At 40.2% G+C, this 15985-nt stretch overlaps 1 protein-coding gene and 1 pseudogene across 37 annotated transcripts in view; one reads left to right on the top strand and one right to left on the bottom strand.

Moving 5' to 3' along the window:
- Adgrg2 (adhesion G protein-coupled receptor G2) overlaps positions 1–15985 on the top strand; it is a 125595-nt gene that overhangs the window by 57601 nt on the left and 52009 nt on the right. For all 37 annotated transcript variants that reach the window (XM_087599209.1, XM_087599217.1, XM_087599220.1 and 34 more), the window contains 1 exon segment: positions 4803–4921. In XM_087599209.1, coding sequence (XP_087455335.1) covers positions 4804–4921 — 118 coding nt within the window. In that variant the 5' untranslated portion in view covers position 4803.
- LOC103690824 (60S ribosomal protein L15 pseudogene) lies at positions 9301–9949 on the bottom strand (annotated as a pseudogene).

Below are 15985 nucleotides of genomic sequence, written 5' to 3'. Positions count from 1 at the left end.
AACAAAAGGAGGTCAAATGGATACAAATTAGAAAGGAAGAAGTGAAAATATTGCTATATGCTTGCCTTTTAATGGAACTGTTTTGTTCATTTATATATAAAAAAATCATTGAAGTGTACATGTATTTAAATTTATTATACTCTATTATTTTCCTAACCATTCCTAAGGTGCTTCTCCCACCCCTTTGTTTTTCTTTCAAATTGACTGTTTCAAACACCATTTTTTCCTCTTCACTATTTAGGAAACTTGATGGATCATTTCCAGTTTTCCTGTCCCTGTTCTCCTTTCCCACCATCACCATACAGGGAACTGAAAATCCAGGCCCTATTCTACCACTCAAGTGAATCTCCCACACCCCATCATTTCTATTTTTAATAACTTATACAGTAATTGTAATGCATTGATAGTTGATCATGCCTTCTCTAATTATAGCTACTAGGAAGACTGAGGCATGATGATTATTTCACCTCAGGTACTCAGGACCAGTCTAGGCAACATAGCAAGATGGAGGGAGTACCCATCCCCCAAACATGCAACATATCAACTCAACTTTTCCATATTTTAAGATAAGTAGTACCTTTAGCCTCAGCTAGGATGAATGCAAGATCCTTTGAAGACTTTAATTAATTTTAAATTTTCATTTTTTGTCTCTATATTATTTCATGTATCTTACATATATGGCAGATACATACATAGATTTATATCTATACATATATATCCCCATTACTGAAAATAAGTTACACACACACACACACACACACACACACACACACACACACACCATATGTGTTTTTGTGGGATGTTTTTGTTTTTTTGTGTTTGTTTGTTTTTGAGGCAAGGTCCCATAAAGCCTAGGAAAGCCCTAAGCTCACTATGTCACCATGTAGCCAAGAATGACCTTGAACTTCTGATTCTCCTCCCTCCACCTCCCAAGTGCTGAGATTTGTCTTGTGTGTTAGCGTGTCCATTTTTATCTGGTGCTAGCCAAGGTCTGTACCAATTGAGCTACCTTCTCACCACTGCTGTGTTTTTACTTGCTATTTCCCTAGTCCCCACAAGAGATTATTACTTGCCCTAGTTAGCTTTGTTAACTTGACAAGGCCTAAAGTCACCCGAGTAGGGAGTCTCAATTGCAGGATTGCCCAGATCAGATTGGCTTATGAACATATATGTGCGTGGTTGACCTGGTTGTTAGTTGATGTAGGAAAGCCAAGTCCACTGTGAGTGGCACCATTCCTTGGGCATATGTGTCTGGGCTATATAAGAAAGTTAGCTGAACATGAGTCTAACCGCAAGGCAGTGGAACAGTGTTCCTCTATAGTTTCTTATCAACTTCTACCTTAAGTTCCCTCCCTGACTTCCTTCAATGGTGGACTATAACCTGAAAGCTGAAATGAATTCTCCCTTAGGTTGCTTTCTCACAGCAACAATATGTAACTAGAGCATTACCCTTTATTATAGAGTCAAAATTCACTTGGATTTGACAGATTTGCTACCCTTAGGTCTGGGGACTGAAAAATCATAGTCTCTGGATTGTGACTCATGATTTAGAGGTCCCCTTTCAATATTTTTTCTAGTTGAACCCCTGTCCAAAGAATAAGAAGTCTCTTGCGCAAATAAAATATACCTACCTGAAGCACACCTCTTTTTTTTCCTCTTTTAATTCTTCCTTCTAGACTCTATTATGAGAATCCAGAACCCTGGAATTCCCAATCCAAACATTTTGAGACTGTTTTCAGAACTTGAGAAAACAGCTCTTCCCCATAGAAAATCATGTTGAATGTGCACGTGTTTCTAGACCCAAGAGGTAGATAACCAAAGGAAGGGCTAGATGACCAAAGGATCCATGCTTGTGGAAGGAAATTGGAGAGGCTGGCTACAGTGACCACCTGAGAATACACAGCGCCTTTTGAAATTGGAGAGGGAGTCTAAAAGAATAAGGGAAAACTGTGGCATCTTTTAAGTCCTTGACCCATATCTTAGGAATGTATACTATGCACCTTCTTTATATGTCTTTGTCTTCTTGCATGTGATGTCTAGTGTTTTCTTCCTCAATATGCATTTTAAGATTGATTGTAAGCAAGGACATTTTTGGTGGAAAACACAACAACAACAACAACAAACAAAACAGTTTTTGTCTTTTTGAAAATGTCTTCATTTTGTTGCCACTCACAAAGGGTATTTTCACTGGGAATAAAATGATCCCTCCACCCATTGCAGGTAATATTACACTGTCTTGTGGCTTCTGAGAAGAGAGTGGTCAATGTAACAGTCGCTCCTTTGAAATGTAATGGTCATTGTCAAGGTGTTTTGTGAAAATCTTGTTTTCTCCAGTTTCATTATGAGGTGACTAGGTGTAGATCTCTTTTTATTTGCTCATTATAATTGCAATTCTGTGGGATTCCTGAATCCACATTAATGTTTTTCTCTACCAGTTTGGACTCTCAGTCCAAATATTGAATTTCCCTCTCCTGCCTTTGTTGACTTTTAGTAAGTCTATCCTGGCCTTCTGGTTCTCTTCTCCATAACTAGTTTTCTTTCACACTTCCCATCTGAAAGCCAAGTGTGCCTCACTTGACCTTACTGTTTATATTACCTTCCTGGCTTCCTACCTAATCTCCCATCTTGTCTAGACATATTTAATATTTTATTCATGGTTTTAAGTTGTTTTCAGCAGAAAGCCAGTGTAAATAACCTAGCTCAGCCTATTCCTGTGATGCAGGAGAGATTTACACATGCTTTATGAGAGATTTGCCAGATGATGTTCTTTTACCAGAGTTGAGGTAGAAATTGAATTGTGCTATCTATCACTCATGGCTTCCTGATTCCTCTTTTTTACTTTTGACTGCTTTGGAAGTTGATCGACCTAAATCAGTCACATTTCTCCTGTACATGCTTGCTTTGTCCACACTAAGGACTTCTTCAGTAGCTCCCTTTTAAATGTCCTCTTGTGCTAGACTTCTAAGCCAACACTTAGGACTTGGGGTAAATATCTTAAAGGAATGGAGTTTTCTAGAAGATACTTTTTATATTTTGTTACATGGGCAAACTATTGCTCACTGCATATCTCATTATGCTATAATTAAAATATAACAGTTAATCAGGAATTACAGAATAGTCCTCACTCAGGCCTGCGATATAGTGCCTCTCTTTAATTCTTTACCTACATGACAATAGATTTTCCACCTTAAACCATACAATTTATGAATTTTTAAAAATGTAAGCCCTCTTTTGAAGGCAGAGACACTTCATGGTTTAAGAAATTATGTCATATCAAGGAAAGACTCACTGTCCTGGTAGTGTTGTAAGAAGTAAATGACAGGATTCTATTTTCCCATTTGGTTTTGTGAGACAGGGTCACTCTACACAGCCCTGACTGTCCTGGAACTTACTCTGTAGACCAGGCTGGCCTCAAACTCAGAGATCTGCCTGCCCCTGCCTTCCAAGTGCTGGGATTAAAGCTGTGCACCATCACACCCAGCAATGACCAGATTCTTGAAGATGGCCAGCTTTCCCTGGAGACTGAGACAACACTGGATTTTCTATTTCAATTTTGTTTCTCATCACTACCCCTTAATCCCTACACTACCTGACCTTGTGCAAACTAGAAAACGATAAAAGGATTTGCTGAATGACTGGATGAATAAAAGAATGAAGAGTGTAACCAACATTTGTAGAATACTCTAGTAGTACCAGCCCCTGGTCAGAGATCGCTCCATTACTTCTTGGAGTAGTTCTATCAGGTTGATACCATTATCCCAGTTTGCTAAATAGAGACATTTGACTATTGGAAGTGCCTTGCCCTTCCATGACCCTGACATTACATGGCAGAACTGGGAGCTTTGAACCCATTTTCTCTTGCCTACAGCCACAGTGTGTGCGCACACTATCTCCAGCTTGTAGTGCCTAGATTCATTGGGTACCTTAGTCAGGAGTTCTGCTAGCTGGGACTATGAATCCTGGTCATAGTAATGTTCCGCCTTTCTGTATAGGAGTGTGCTCACTGGGTTTCACGGTCTCCTTGTCATTCCTGAGCCTATGAATGTGTTGCTGAATTCTTCCTCTCTCCATTTCTCTTGTCCGTCTCAGCAGGATGACATAGTCTCAGTACTTTTAGTTCTCCTTATGTTCTAAGCTCTCCCCAAGTCTGAGCTCTGTCTTTATGGTATATATTGTTTCTAATTACCTCCAATTCAGACCCGATGTCTTATTCGGCACATACTGATCCTCGACTGGGAATAAATAAGCGAATGGTAAATGACTCTTAAATTAGAATCGGATATAAACCTTGCATTTAAGAATGTTGCCATATTGACTGTTAGAAATGCCAACAATGACAATGTAATAAGTCACAATAAGGAAGAAATACAGTGTAGCTTTCCTTTGATAGTATAAGAAATATATGAGATAGATCATTTAGAGGTGTCTTTGATGCCTGATTGTTAACATTGTCTGTAATCAGCTTTTTATAGTGGTCATAATGTATGCGATATTTTACTTGTTAATTTAGTCTTGATATTCTGAATGTATTTTCCAGAAGTCTATAAGGACTACCTTGTTTATCATTTTAAATATAATGTCTTGGTGGGTGATCCTCATTTGACAAACCTGGGTTTTTCATGTTCATAGCCAGTGCTGACGTGGCATTGCTAATTCTCTGCAGATACACTACAGTTTTAGCTATGGTACTACTAAGAAGGCAACCTGGAGGTGGTCTTACCTAAGGAATGACCTTTGAATCCCTTACTATGTTGGGATTATGACAATTGTGATGACTTGTTGTCCCTCTTATTTTGTTCCAGGATGCTTTTCTCTGGGGGTCAGTACAGCCCTGTTGGCAGGCCTGAAGAGGTTTTACTGATATACAAGATATTCCTTGTCATCATTTGTTTTCATGCCATTCTTGTTACATCCCTGAAAGGTAAGGTGTCGATTTTCCTCCCTTCCTTCACACAATTATTATTGTTGTGTGTGTGCTTATGACGGGTGGCAGTGTATACCATGGCGCATGTTAGGAAGTTAGAGAACAACTTTGTGTTTCTCTCCTTCCACCTCTATATAAGTTTTAGGGATCAAACACAGGTCATGTTGCTTGCAAGGCAAATACCTTTACCCACTGAGCCATCTCACTGATCTTTCCTTCATTTTTTTATGTCTATCTTTTTTGTATGTGTGTTTTGTGCGTTTTTCATAATGTTTAGCATAGTTAATATAAAATATATAATAGCTATCATTTTACATCTGTTTATGCATGTGTGTATTTGTGTGCTTGCATGTGTGTGTACATATCTGTATATTTACATTTGTTCAGAGGACAACTTATCTGTTAAGAGAATTTGTTTTCTCCTTCCACCATATGAGCTCCAGAGGCTGGCCTTGGGTTGTAAGACTTGCCTTTACTGGCCAGCCCCAGCAGTTACCTCTTTTAAATAGACTGTTTGTTGCTATTAAGTACAATTATAGTTTTGGTACAACTATCACCACTATCCATTTTCAGAATATTTTCATCATCCAAGTTACTAACTATGTGTTTATCCCCACTATAATCTCTAATATTTTAGTTTGTATGAATTTGCCTCTTCCAGGCACCTCACATACATGGAAATACTTATACGTGGAAAGGGACAGAATATGTATCCCTTTGTTGATTTCATTTAACAGCCTTTCAATGATCATCTATGTTGTAGTTATATTTATCAAGATTTTATTTCTTTTTAAAGGCTACATATATTCTATTGTATGTCTGTGCCACATTGTATTTATTCATTCATCTGTTCTTGGATATTTTGCTTGTTTGTCTTTTAGCTACTGTGAATCATGCTGCTGCGAGCCTCCACAAGCAAATATCTGAGTCCCCTGCTCTCATTTCTCTGGGGTGTACACCTAGGATTAGAATTGCAGGGTTCGTTTGCATTCTTTGAGGATTTGCCAGCCTGCTTTCTGTACTGGCTATACATTTCACATTCCTACAGGCAACGCACAGGGATTCCAGTTTCTCCACATCCTTGACAACACATACTGTTTTCTTTTGTTTGGGTGGTAAGAATGAAGTAACATCTTACTGTGGTTTGGATTTGTATTTCCTTAGTGATTAGTGAGCTCAGCATCTTTGGGGGGGTACTTATTAGCCATTTTATCTTATTTGATGAAATGTGTATTCTTATCATTTTCCCATTTAAAAAGGTGTATTTTTTAAGTTGTTGACTTTTAGTTTTTTATGTGCTATGTATGTTAGTCCTTTATAAGATATGATGGCAAGTATCTTCTATTTTCATTCTCCGTGGTATTCTTTCATGAATATAAATTTTTAATCCTGATGAGGCCTAATGAATATACTTTTATCTTTATTGTCTATTAGCATCAAATCCAAGAAAATTGCTTTGCCAAATCCAATGTCAGGAAGACTCCTCACTATGTTTTCTTCAAAGAGTTTTATATCCTTAACTCATATTTAAACCAACTTGGATTCCCTGAGAGCTATTTTTGTGCCTATAGCTATCCCATTTTTTAAATTTTTTTCCTATCCCATTTTCTATCATTTTTTGAAAAGGCTATCTTATTTTCCTTTGAACAGTCTTAGCATCTTTGTCCAAAATCATGTGATCAAACATATGAGGATTTATTTTGGTGTTTGTCTTGAATAGTATCGACTAGAGGGCATTTCCATATAGAAATTGAAAAAGAATGTGGTCAAAGGAACTACAGACATTTTTTTAGAAAGGGGGTGTCTTTGGAAGCTTATGAAAAATGGTGGCCATCATCCTGGCCAGTATTTAACAACTGTTTCAAATTTGGCTCGAGGTTGGGGGGCAGAATTATAATTCAAACTCCGGCCCTATAACCAAAAAGTTTACATGTGTACTCTGTATACAGAATTTCTTTCTATGCTGTCTCAAACTTACTATATTGCCAAAACAGACTCCTGACTTTCTGGCATCCACCTCCCAAGTGCTGAGATTACAGTTGTGCATTCCATGCCTGGCTTTCCTGTAGCCATCTTAAGTCGTCTGCTGTCTGAAACTCCTTTGCTTGTCATCTGTGAGTCTGTCCAGTAAAAATAAACAGCAGTAGAGCCCTTAATGAGAGTCCCCGAATACTGGTTGATTCAGATTACCCAGATACCTCAGAGCTACATCTTCCACTGAAGAACTGAGGCAAAGAAATGAGAAGTTCAAGGCCAGCTAGAGTTATATAGGACACTGCTGTCCCCAAACAAGAAAGTTGTATTTCCCTCATCCCTTGACATACTGAATTATGATCTTCATTGTCCTAGAGTTCCCATAGTAGTCATCTGCTCCTTAATGTCTCCTTTTTTTTTGCTTCCCTCCCTGTTTCACACAAATGCTCCCTCCCTCAACTTATCCAGGTCACCTTCTCACACCAGCTTAGAAACACATTCCCCTCCAACATTCAGCCAAATACTCCTTCCTCTATCAAGCTGAAAAGAGATCTCACAAATCTCTTTCTCCGGTGTTCCCTTCTCTCTTTATCCCTCCTTCCGATCGGTGCTGCCTGGGATTGTGTTGATCATGAACTTCTGGTGCACTCTCAGTCTTTTGGTACATCTTCAGTGCCAGGTGGGAAAGGAGTGTGAAGGGGTAATGTGTAGATGAATACAGGGGAAAATAGTGCATGCTTGGAGCCTGCTCTGAGCCAAGCCTTGCTAGCGCTTTGTAAACATTATCTCATTTATCTCTCACCCAAACTCTTCATGGTGGGTATCGTTTTCACCCCAGTTTATGTATGGAAAAATTGAGCATCAAAGAAATTAAATCGCAGGGCTATGAAGATTTGCCACCAGACTCTGGAGCTGATACCGTGTACCCTGAACCAGGCTGCTCGGGGCAGTAAGTGTTTGAGGCTAGAGTTAAATATGTCACTGGGACCTGGAGAGGAAGAAAGGGAACAGTGGGGTTACTAGAGAGGAGCGGCTCCCCAGCTCTAGAACGCAAACACAGTAGCTTCACCCTGGAAGCCTGAGAGATGACTCATTAGCTCTTGTCAGCAGGGAGAGGTGGGTCTGTGAGGCCACCAGCCAGCCAAGAGAATCCTCAGAGTTTAATACATCCGGTTGTCTAACTAGATGACACTTGCGAGAGCCGTTTCAGTCTGTTGGAAGCCCAAATTTGTTCTGGTGGGTCACTACTCATCTCCGTTGCCTAGTTCTCCAATCCTGAGCTGATGTCTTGCTTCTTTTTGATTTTTCGAAGGAGGTTCTCCTTTTAGGTAAAACTGTTCTATTTTCCAGAGGGTAGATGACATAATAGTGGAAGACAGTTATAATTTCATTCCTGCCAAATTGTCTTGGAAACAATTACACATTTGAAACAGCTTGGTGATCTCATAAGCTATAATCCCCAACTTTCTCTCTGGGCTGGGTCTAGAGATCTCCCAGTGCTGCAGATAATTCCAGTGATAACTTGCTTTATAATTCCCCTTCTCCTATCCTTCCTGTCTTTCCTCTTACCCTCTTATACTTGATTCTCCAGTGTCCATTCTTCCTTGGAGGAAAGATGGTAATGAAGCAGTAAGTTAGCTGAAATAATGGCCCCTGTCTTCTTTGGCATCAAACTATCAAACCCACTGACAAACTCCTTACTCTACCTCTACCTTCTACTTGGAAAACTGAAGTCATGAATTTCGCTATAGCATTGATCAGGTAGCTGGTCAGCTCATCTCACAACTCAAAGTCCTAGTCCCAGATACACGGGCGTGAAGTCATTTCTGTCGGGCTGTGCTTCTCCCTAAGGTAAAATGATGACAAGGAATCCTAGAGCCTCTGAATAGATTATAGCGAGCATTGATAGCAGAGGTCACTCTACCCGACTTTTCACCTAAACTCCCATAAGGACTCCTTGAAGGGCTTATATGATAAGCCTCCAACAACTGGAGTGGGGGCTGCCCCTGACTCTGTTAACTGCCTGTGGATCTCGTGCCACTAACTGGGCTGTTTTGTCCTCCCTCAGTGGAATAGGATGTGCCTGGTCCTGCAGTGACTTGATGTGTTAGGGTGGATTGGTACCCACAGGGAGCCTTCTCCTTCTCAGATAAGAAGGGGAGGGGAAGAGAGGATGAGGGGCTATGTGTGTGGAGGGGACTGGGAGGAGAGGTGGGCTGCGATCAGGATGTAAAGTGAATAAATAAATAAAGTCATGGAAAACAAAACACAGGACAAATATAGAAATGAGAAGTGGTGGAACTGAATTTAGGCAAAGAGAAGCCAGAGATGCTCTCCCCAAGTCTCTCCTAGCTCTTGTGTTGTAGGCAGGGATTCGTTTGTTTTTGACTGTCCTAAGTTGTTTATTGGATATGAATTTTACAAATATTACGTGTATTACGGTAACGGTGGAACTGAAGAGTATTATGCCTTCTCCAGGTTACATGGCAAGATCCACCAATAGTGTGGTGGAACTTGTGGCCCTTTCCAAGGCCATGGCTCTTGCAGCCAGCAGATGTCAGCCCATACATCGCATCTCTGTGCTTGTGGACTACTTTGGTGCTCCACTGGGTGTCAGGATTTCTTCTGATAGCTTTATGGAATGGATCAATGAGGATAACCTCAAAAAATTTATATGTGGAATCTTCACCAACCCAGTAGGAATTCAGGACTCTCAAAACTCCACAATGGTACCCAGCTGTCTCCCCAGCAGCAGACTGAAGGCTTTGGGCAAATTTCAGCTGGTTAACACCTTGGTGGATCGGCTTGCTGTAAGTGTACCCTTAGGAACCGGGTGTTTGTGACCACCGCAGCAGACATGAATCTTGTAAATGACATAAACTTGCTTAGCCTTGTATCCCAGCCTTCGTGCTTTACCAGGCCGGGTGGGGCGGGGAGCCCTTGCAATGCAGAGAGCTAGTGGTATTGCCAACAGTGGACTCTCAGGGGAAAGCGCATCATGTCGGACTGCTTCTTCCTCCATAGCTCCTGGATGTATTTGTATGTACCCATCTTGGCTCACCTGATGCCTGCCACCAGAGGAAAGGAAGAAACCTTTTTAAATGGCCCGTGTGTTCCCAGTGGGCAGCTATATTAAGAGTCACAAGCAGGGACAGGATAGCAAAGATTATAGTATGAAGATCCTAGACAGACACCAGCTGAAGAATGTAATAGATGCTTGATGGTTAGAGCTAAGAGAACTTATTCAAGGTTAGGTAGGATTCTAAGCAAAGAGGCCATGGGCCCATTAGGTGTTGCCTTTAACACTAGGTGCCAATTAGATACTGAGTGTGAGCATGATAGTTATTTTTTCATTGCTGTGACAAAATATGAGAGAGAATGAGGACTAGGTGTTTTTTTTTTTGTTGGTGGTGGTGTTTTTTTTTCTTTTTTCTTTTTTGGGTTGTTTTGCTTTTGTTTTGTTTTTTGACTCATAGTTGCAGGATATAGTCCATTATGGAAGAGAAGTCGACACAGCGGGAGGTTGAGACAGCTCATCATATTGCACCCATAGTCAAGAAACCGCTATGATTGCTATTGTTTGGTTTCTTTTCTCCTTTTTATTTACTCTAAGACTCTGATCTCGGAAATGGTGCCGGCTACGTGTAAGGTGGCTCTTCCTACCCCAATTAACCTGAATTAGAAACTCTCATAGACATGCTCAGACATCTGAGTCTAAGGAGATTTTAGAGCTCATCAAGATGACAGTCAAGATAACCGTCACATGGAGTAACCCTCCAGGATGAGAGATCTCTCTGCAGAGGCCATTGAAAACTCCAGGCTGAGCAGTAGATGAATTCACAGGTTCATACCCCCTTTTCCTTGTGCCCCATTCCCAGGGTGCCATCTTGAGAATAAGGGAGGAAAACAAAGATCTTGCATGTATTCACTTGACCCTGAGATAGCCATTTCGCACCAGGGAAGCAAAAGTACTTATCTCTGCAGTGTTTGGGGATTGAGCACAGAGCCATGTACATGACAGGTCAGTGCTGTACTGCTGAGCTACATCCCTAGACCCAACAAAGCTGCTTTCAGTCCTCAGATAGCAGGATCTCTCTTTGCTTGCGCAATAAAAGCTCCAAAAACAAGGTAAAGCAATTCTAGACATCAATGGAAGGCCAGCACTTTTGTTTACTTGTTTATTGTAGCCACGGTTTCTACAACTCAATTATGTCTATAAATTTTAAAGCACTCTAAAAGTCATATAGAGTCGACACTTAAGGTATATCCATACTGTATACTAGGAATTATTGAGGACCATTATCATATCCTGAATTGGGCTCTTCCTTCTAGCTTTACCTATTCAGGTGTTTGAGGGTAAAGCTGATATCTTGTATCTCTTCATTGTGTCTAGTATATAGTTAAGTACCCAGTTAGCACTAGTTACCTGATTGGAATTGATTTATGACTATAAAGATTACAGGTATTCATTCTCTTTTCATTTTTTAAAATTTATTCTTCTCTCATACAATACATTCCAGTTGCAGTTTTCCATCCCTCCACTCCTTCCCATACTCCCCACACCTTCCTACTCCCCAGATCCCTTTAGAAAAGAACAGGCCTTGCAGAGTTGCCAACCAAACATGGCATAACAAGTTACAATAACACTAGGCACAAACCCAAATAGAATTTTTTTTTCAATTTTTTTTGAGACAGGGTTTCTCTCCAGTCCTAGCTGTCCTGGAACTCACTCATAGACTAGGCCTTGAAATCAGAGACCCATCTGCCTGTTCCTCCTGAGTGCTGGGATTAAAAGAGTGTGCCATTGCCCAGCCTTTCCTCACAACTCATATATCATCAGTGTTACAGTCTGAATCCAGTGATCTCCAGTAGAACGCATGCTACCTCTCCAAACTTACATAGACTTCAATGAGGAAGTGATACATTGCCAAGGATTCCTACTGAAAGATATGATTTCCCTCCTCATAGGATTCATGAGCTTACCTCATGGCCCATTGAGATGAACAATCTGACATTCTGAGTTTATCTGCCCAGTCTTTAGATGCTCAGCTCCCTAATTCTTTGTCCTGGATTTTGGGGAACCTTGGGTTTTGCCTTGGACATAATCTAATTCTGAGAATTATGTGTGATGTCTAAGTTGCTCATTATCTAACCCAGGTTCTCCAACTTGGCTGTTCCATGGAATCATCTGGAGATTTTTTTTTAAGAAAGCCTGCCACCAGTACCTACGCCCTAAGATCCTCGTGCCATTGGTCTGTGTATATAACCTGGGTACTGGACTTCTTTAACATGACCTAAGTGGTTCTAGCAGGATCTGGAGCCACTTATATCTATGATCCCATCTGAAGGATGGCTCCAATTCAAAGTTCCAACTGTAAAAATAAAAACCTTTATTTTATAAAGGCTTTTTCTTTAGACTGTGATGAACATCGACTCTAGGCTTTTGTTCATGCTAAGCAAGTGCTCTACCACTGCTCTGTGTCCCCAACCCCAAAGCCATAGAATGTTTTTGTTTTGTAAAAAAAAAAAATAGATGTATTTTTAACATGAGCAAATTTTAAAGGTGGTTAAAGTTACAATGAATCCAACAACTATCTTGGCTTCAAACTTGGTAACAACTTTAGTGTGGCTTGTGCTGGCTGGTAAAGACCTGGCCCTTTATGGAAGTCTCAGTGTCTGTAGAACCCAGTAGCCATAGCTCCTAGTAGCAGGAACAACATAACTGCATTCCTCTAGGTCTTCATGATTTAATGCAATACACCTTGCTTTCTGCTATCTCACCGAGGTAGAGAAACTTCTATTAATCCTCACTTTGCACATGGGAAGATGGGGGCAAGGAAGGAAGCAACTGGGTAGGTTATCCAGAAAGCAACAAGACCAAGATCTAGAAAGAAGCTCCTAGAACTCTGTGTGTACCAGACAGACAGAAGTGCTTATTTGGGGCTGGGACAGTTTGAGTCACTTCCAAGTTCACACAGCTGAATAGTGGAAGGGCTAGGACTCTAGAATCTGTGTTCTTAACCGCTTCCCCAGTGTTTACTCACTGAGGCACAAGAACATGGTTTTTATATGACTTTTTCATGATTCATTCTGGGATGGGTTTGTATCCCTCCTCCCCCAAAGCACTGGGTAAAGATTAAGAGAGGCCCAAAGGAGTGAAAGCCACAGTACCACTGATTTTAGCTACTAGGGACTAGGCTAATGTTCCAGGGGAGTGTGCCAGGAAAATAGAGTTCATTTAGCAAGAGACTTCGTGTGAATAAGATCATAACCCCATGAAAACAGCCCACCAAGGTTATGTTATAGACACTTTCCCAACGATGTTATGGTCATCATGTTCAGTCCTTTTCATGATGTCTTGTTTCATCCATACCCCTTATTTTGTTTTTCTTTTAGAAATTTAGCATTCTTTCATGGGTCTATAGCATTCAGTAAAGTATCGAATTACATTTTTAATTCAAGGAGAAAAATGAAAATATAAGATGGTCACTACCCTTGCTTCAAGAGGTAAATTTAAGGCTTATGATGGTATTACTAATTGGAAAGCTAAGAATTGACCACACAGGTTCGTTGCCTTCCACCTACATGGACATTTTTCCTTGTTAATATGAAGTACGTTTGGTCATTAATCAAAGCCAGATCGACAGTACCACTAACCAATTCTATGTTGGAGGGGTATGAGAAGAAGAAAATGAGTTTGGTTTACTGAGGAATTTTTATTTTTGAGGTGCAAACTAAGACCAGGGACTTTGCTTTGTTTTGTGCTATAAGTTCAGCACCCGACACAAGAAGGCCTTCAAAGTTTAGAATAAAAATAAAATAATAGGGCCTACCTGCTGTTTCTTCAACTTGAATTAGGAAGTGTTCTTATGGGTATTCTCACTAAGCAGACATTAGAGAATAGATAAAGATGTGCCATCGTTAGACTAGAAATCATATAATTCACTTTATGGAGGAAACATCACTATGTCTTAAATATTCATATCACAATATTTTCACAAACGGGAAAATGTCCACTTTATTATATAAAGGTAAATTCTGTCCAGAAACACAAAAGAATACAGCCTGCATGAATAGGAATTACAAAGTTTGGTTGGTACTGTTGTGATAAAATGGTTTATAAATGTAGTTTAGTTTCATCCAAAGTGATCAACCCCAGTTTGCAAGCAAAGAAATATGAACAGAGATACTAGGATCTAATTCAAGACAAAGCCATGATTGAGTCAGTTTTCCTGGAACTCCCAAGTCTCTCAGTTGCACTGGTATGCTCATTCATACCCTGGAAAGAAATGGTACTGGGCACTTTAATCACAGAGCAAGGATTATCAAACCAGAGTCACAGACTGTTAAAATTGAGGAGCTTCAGATTGGATATTCAAAGTGGACAAGAAGTACCATTAAAATAACAACAACAACACAAACAAAACAAAAAACCAGCTTTTGGGAGGCAGAGACATGAGGATCTCTGAGTTCAAGGCCAGTCTGTTCTATAGAGTGAGTTCCAGGATAGCCAGGGATACACAGAGAAACCCTACCTCAACACCACCTACCGCAAAAAGCACCAAGGTCCACTAAATTATGGATGCTTTTGCAATGATGTAGCCATCATGTCTAGTGTTTTGCATGGTGTCCTGTTTGGTCCATAGGAAAAAGTCATTAGGACAGAAACTACCAATTTACAAAGGCCTAGAGACCTTATAAAGGTCTTCCACCCATAAGTACAGCAGCAAGAGATAAGGATTAAATGTGGCATCAAAACAAAGGCAAGTATAAAAACGCAACTTTTCCAACTAAGTAGGCATTTTCTCTCTCTTAAGCAAGAATATCTGTAACTTCAACCTTTCTTAGTGGTTTTTACCAGCACAGACTTGTTAACAGATCTGGCTCATTATATGGTAGTTGTGCTCTGGAGGGTCCTGGAAGAACCACAGTTTGATTGTTTGCTGGGAGGATGAATCAGAAAGAAAGGGAAATTCATATGCAGGCTGAAAGTGGAAAGAATCCCTCTTTCCGTTCACACTCATCGCTTGACCTTGTCACTGTCATGACAAAGAATAAGAGAGAAATGATGGCTGGGGACAATGATTTTATGGCATCAATCTTATCTCATCATTACTTTAATGGGTATTGATTATTGAATGATCTTTAAATATTCTTAAAATACATTTTAATTGAAAGAAAATTGCTTCACGTTCTCCTCTCTCCTTCCTCTAGCCTTTGGTTGTTTATATATATATATATATATATATATATATATATATATATATATAAACATATATATATAAACACATATATATATAACAATACACATATGCACATATATGCATACATATATAAATACAATCTATTGAGTCTTTTCTTGCTAATTGTTATATGATTTCACAAGCTGACCCCTCTGCATTGGACAATAAAGGAGTTCATCCCTAAGAGGAGGCTAATTCTCTTTCTCTCAGTACTTGTTAACTACCTATAGTCCTTTGTCTAGGGTGGGACCCAAAATGACCTCTTCCACATTAGCACATCCATTGATCTTGCCATTGTTCTAGTCCCGTATATGCAGCTGTTTCTAAGAGAGACCATCTCACAGCAGACAATGGAGTTACTGGTATTCTGGATCTCTGGATCTTTCTGCCCCTTCTTTCTCAATGTCCCCTGAGCCACAGATACAGGATTGTAATGTAGATGTGTCAATTGGGGCTGAACTTTGCATAATCTCTCGATCTCTAGTTTGTCTCCAGTATAGTTTTCTGTGGTCTCTGTTTGCTGCAAGCAGGGGCTTTTCAGGTGAGAGGTGGTAGTTACACTTCCCTGTGGAAGTCACGCTGAATGTAGAATGTAGTTAGAATTATGCTGCACTAGCACAGCAATGGTAGTGGATTCTAACAGCCATGGTCTCATTAGCCTCAGAAAGCTGCCTAGGTTTCCAGTACCAGACTTGATTTCTTTCTTGTTGCGTGGGCCGTAAGTCCAATTAGACAGCTGCTGGTCACCACCAACATTCGAGTGCCACTTACTGCACCTTTATGCATATGGTGCCATGCTAGTCACTGTTGTGGTTCATAGACGTTGCAGCTGGGTAGGACTGTA

The sequence above is a fragment of the Rattus norvegicus genome, chromosome X, assembly GCF_021556685.1.
Source record: "Rattus norvegicus strain SHRSP/BbbUtx chromosome X, alternate assembly SHRSP_T2T, whole genome shotgun sequence".
NCBI classification, from domain to species: Eukaryota; Metazoa; Chordata; class Mammalia; order Rodentia; family Muridae; genus Rattus; species Rattus norvegicus.
Note: the sequence above shows the minus strand (reverse complement) of the source record. Positions and strands in the feature narration are given on the sequence as shown.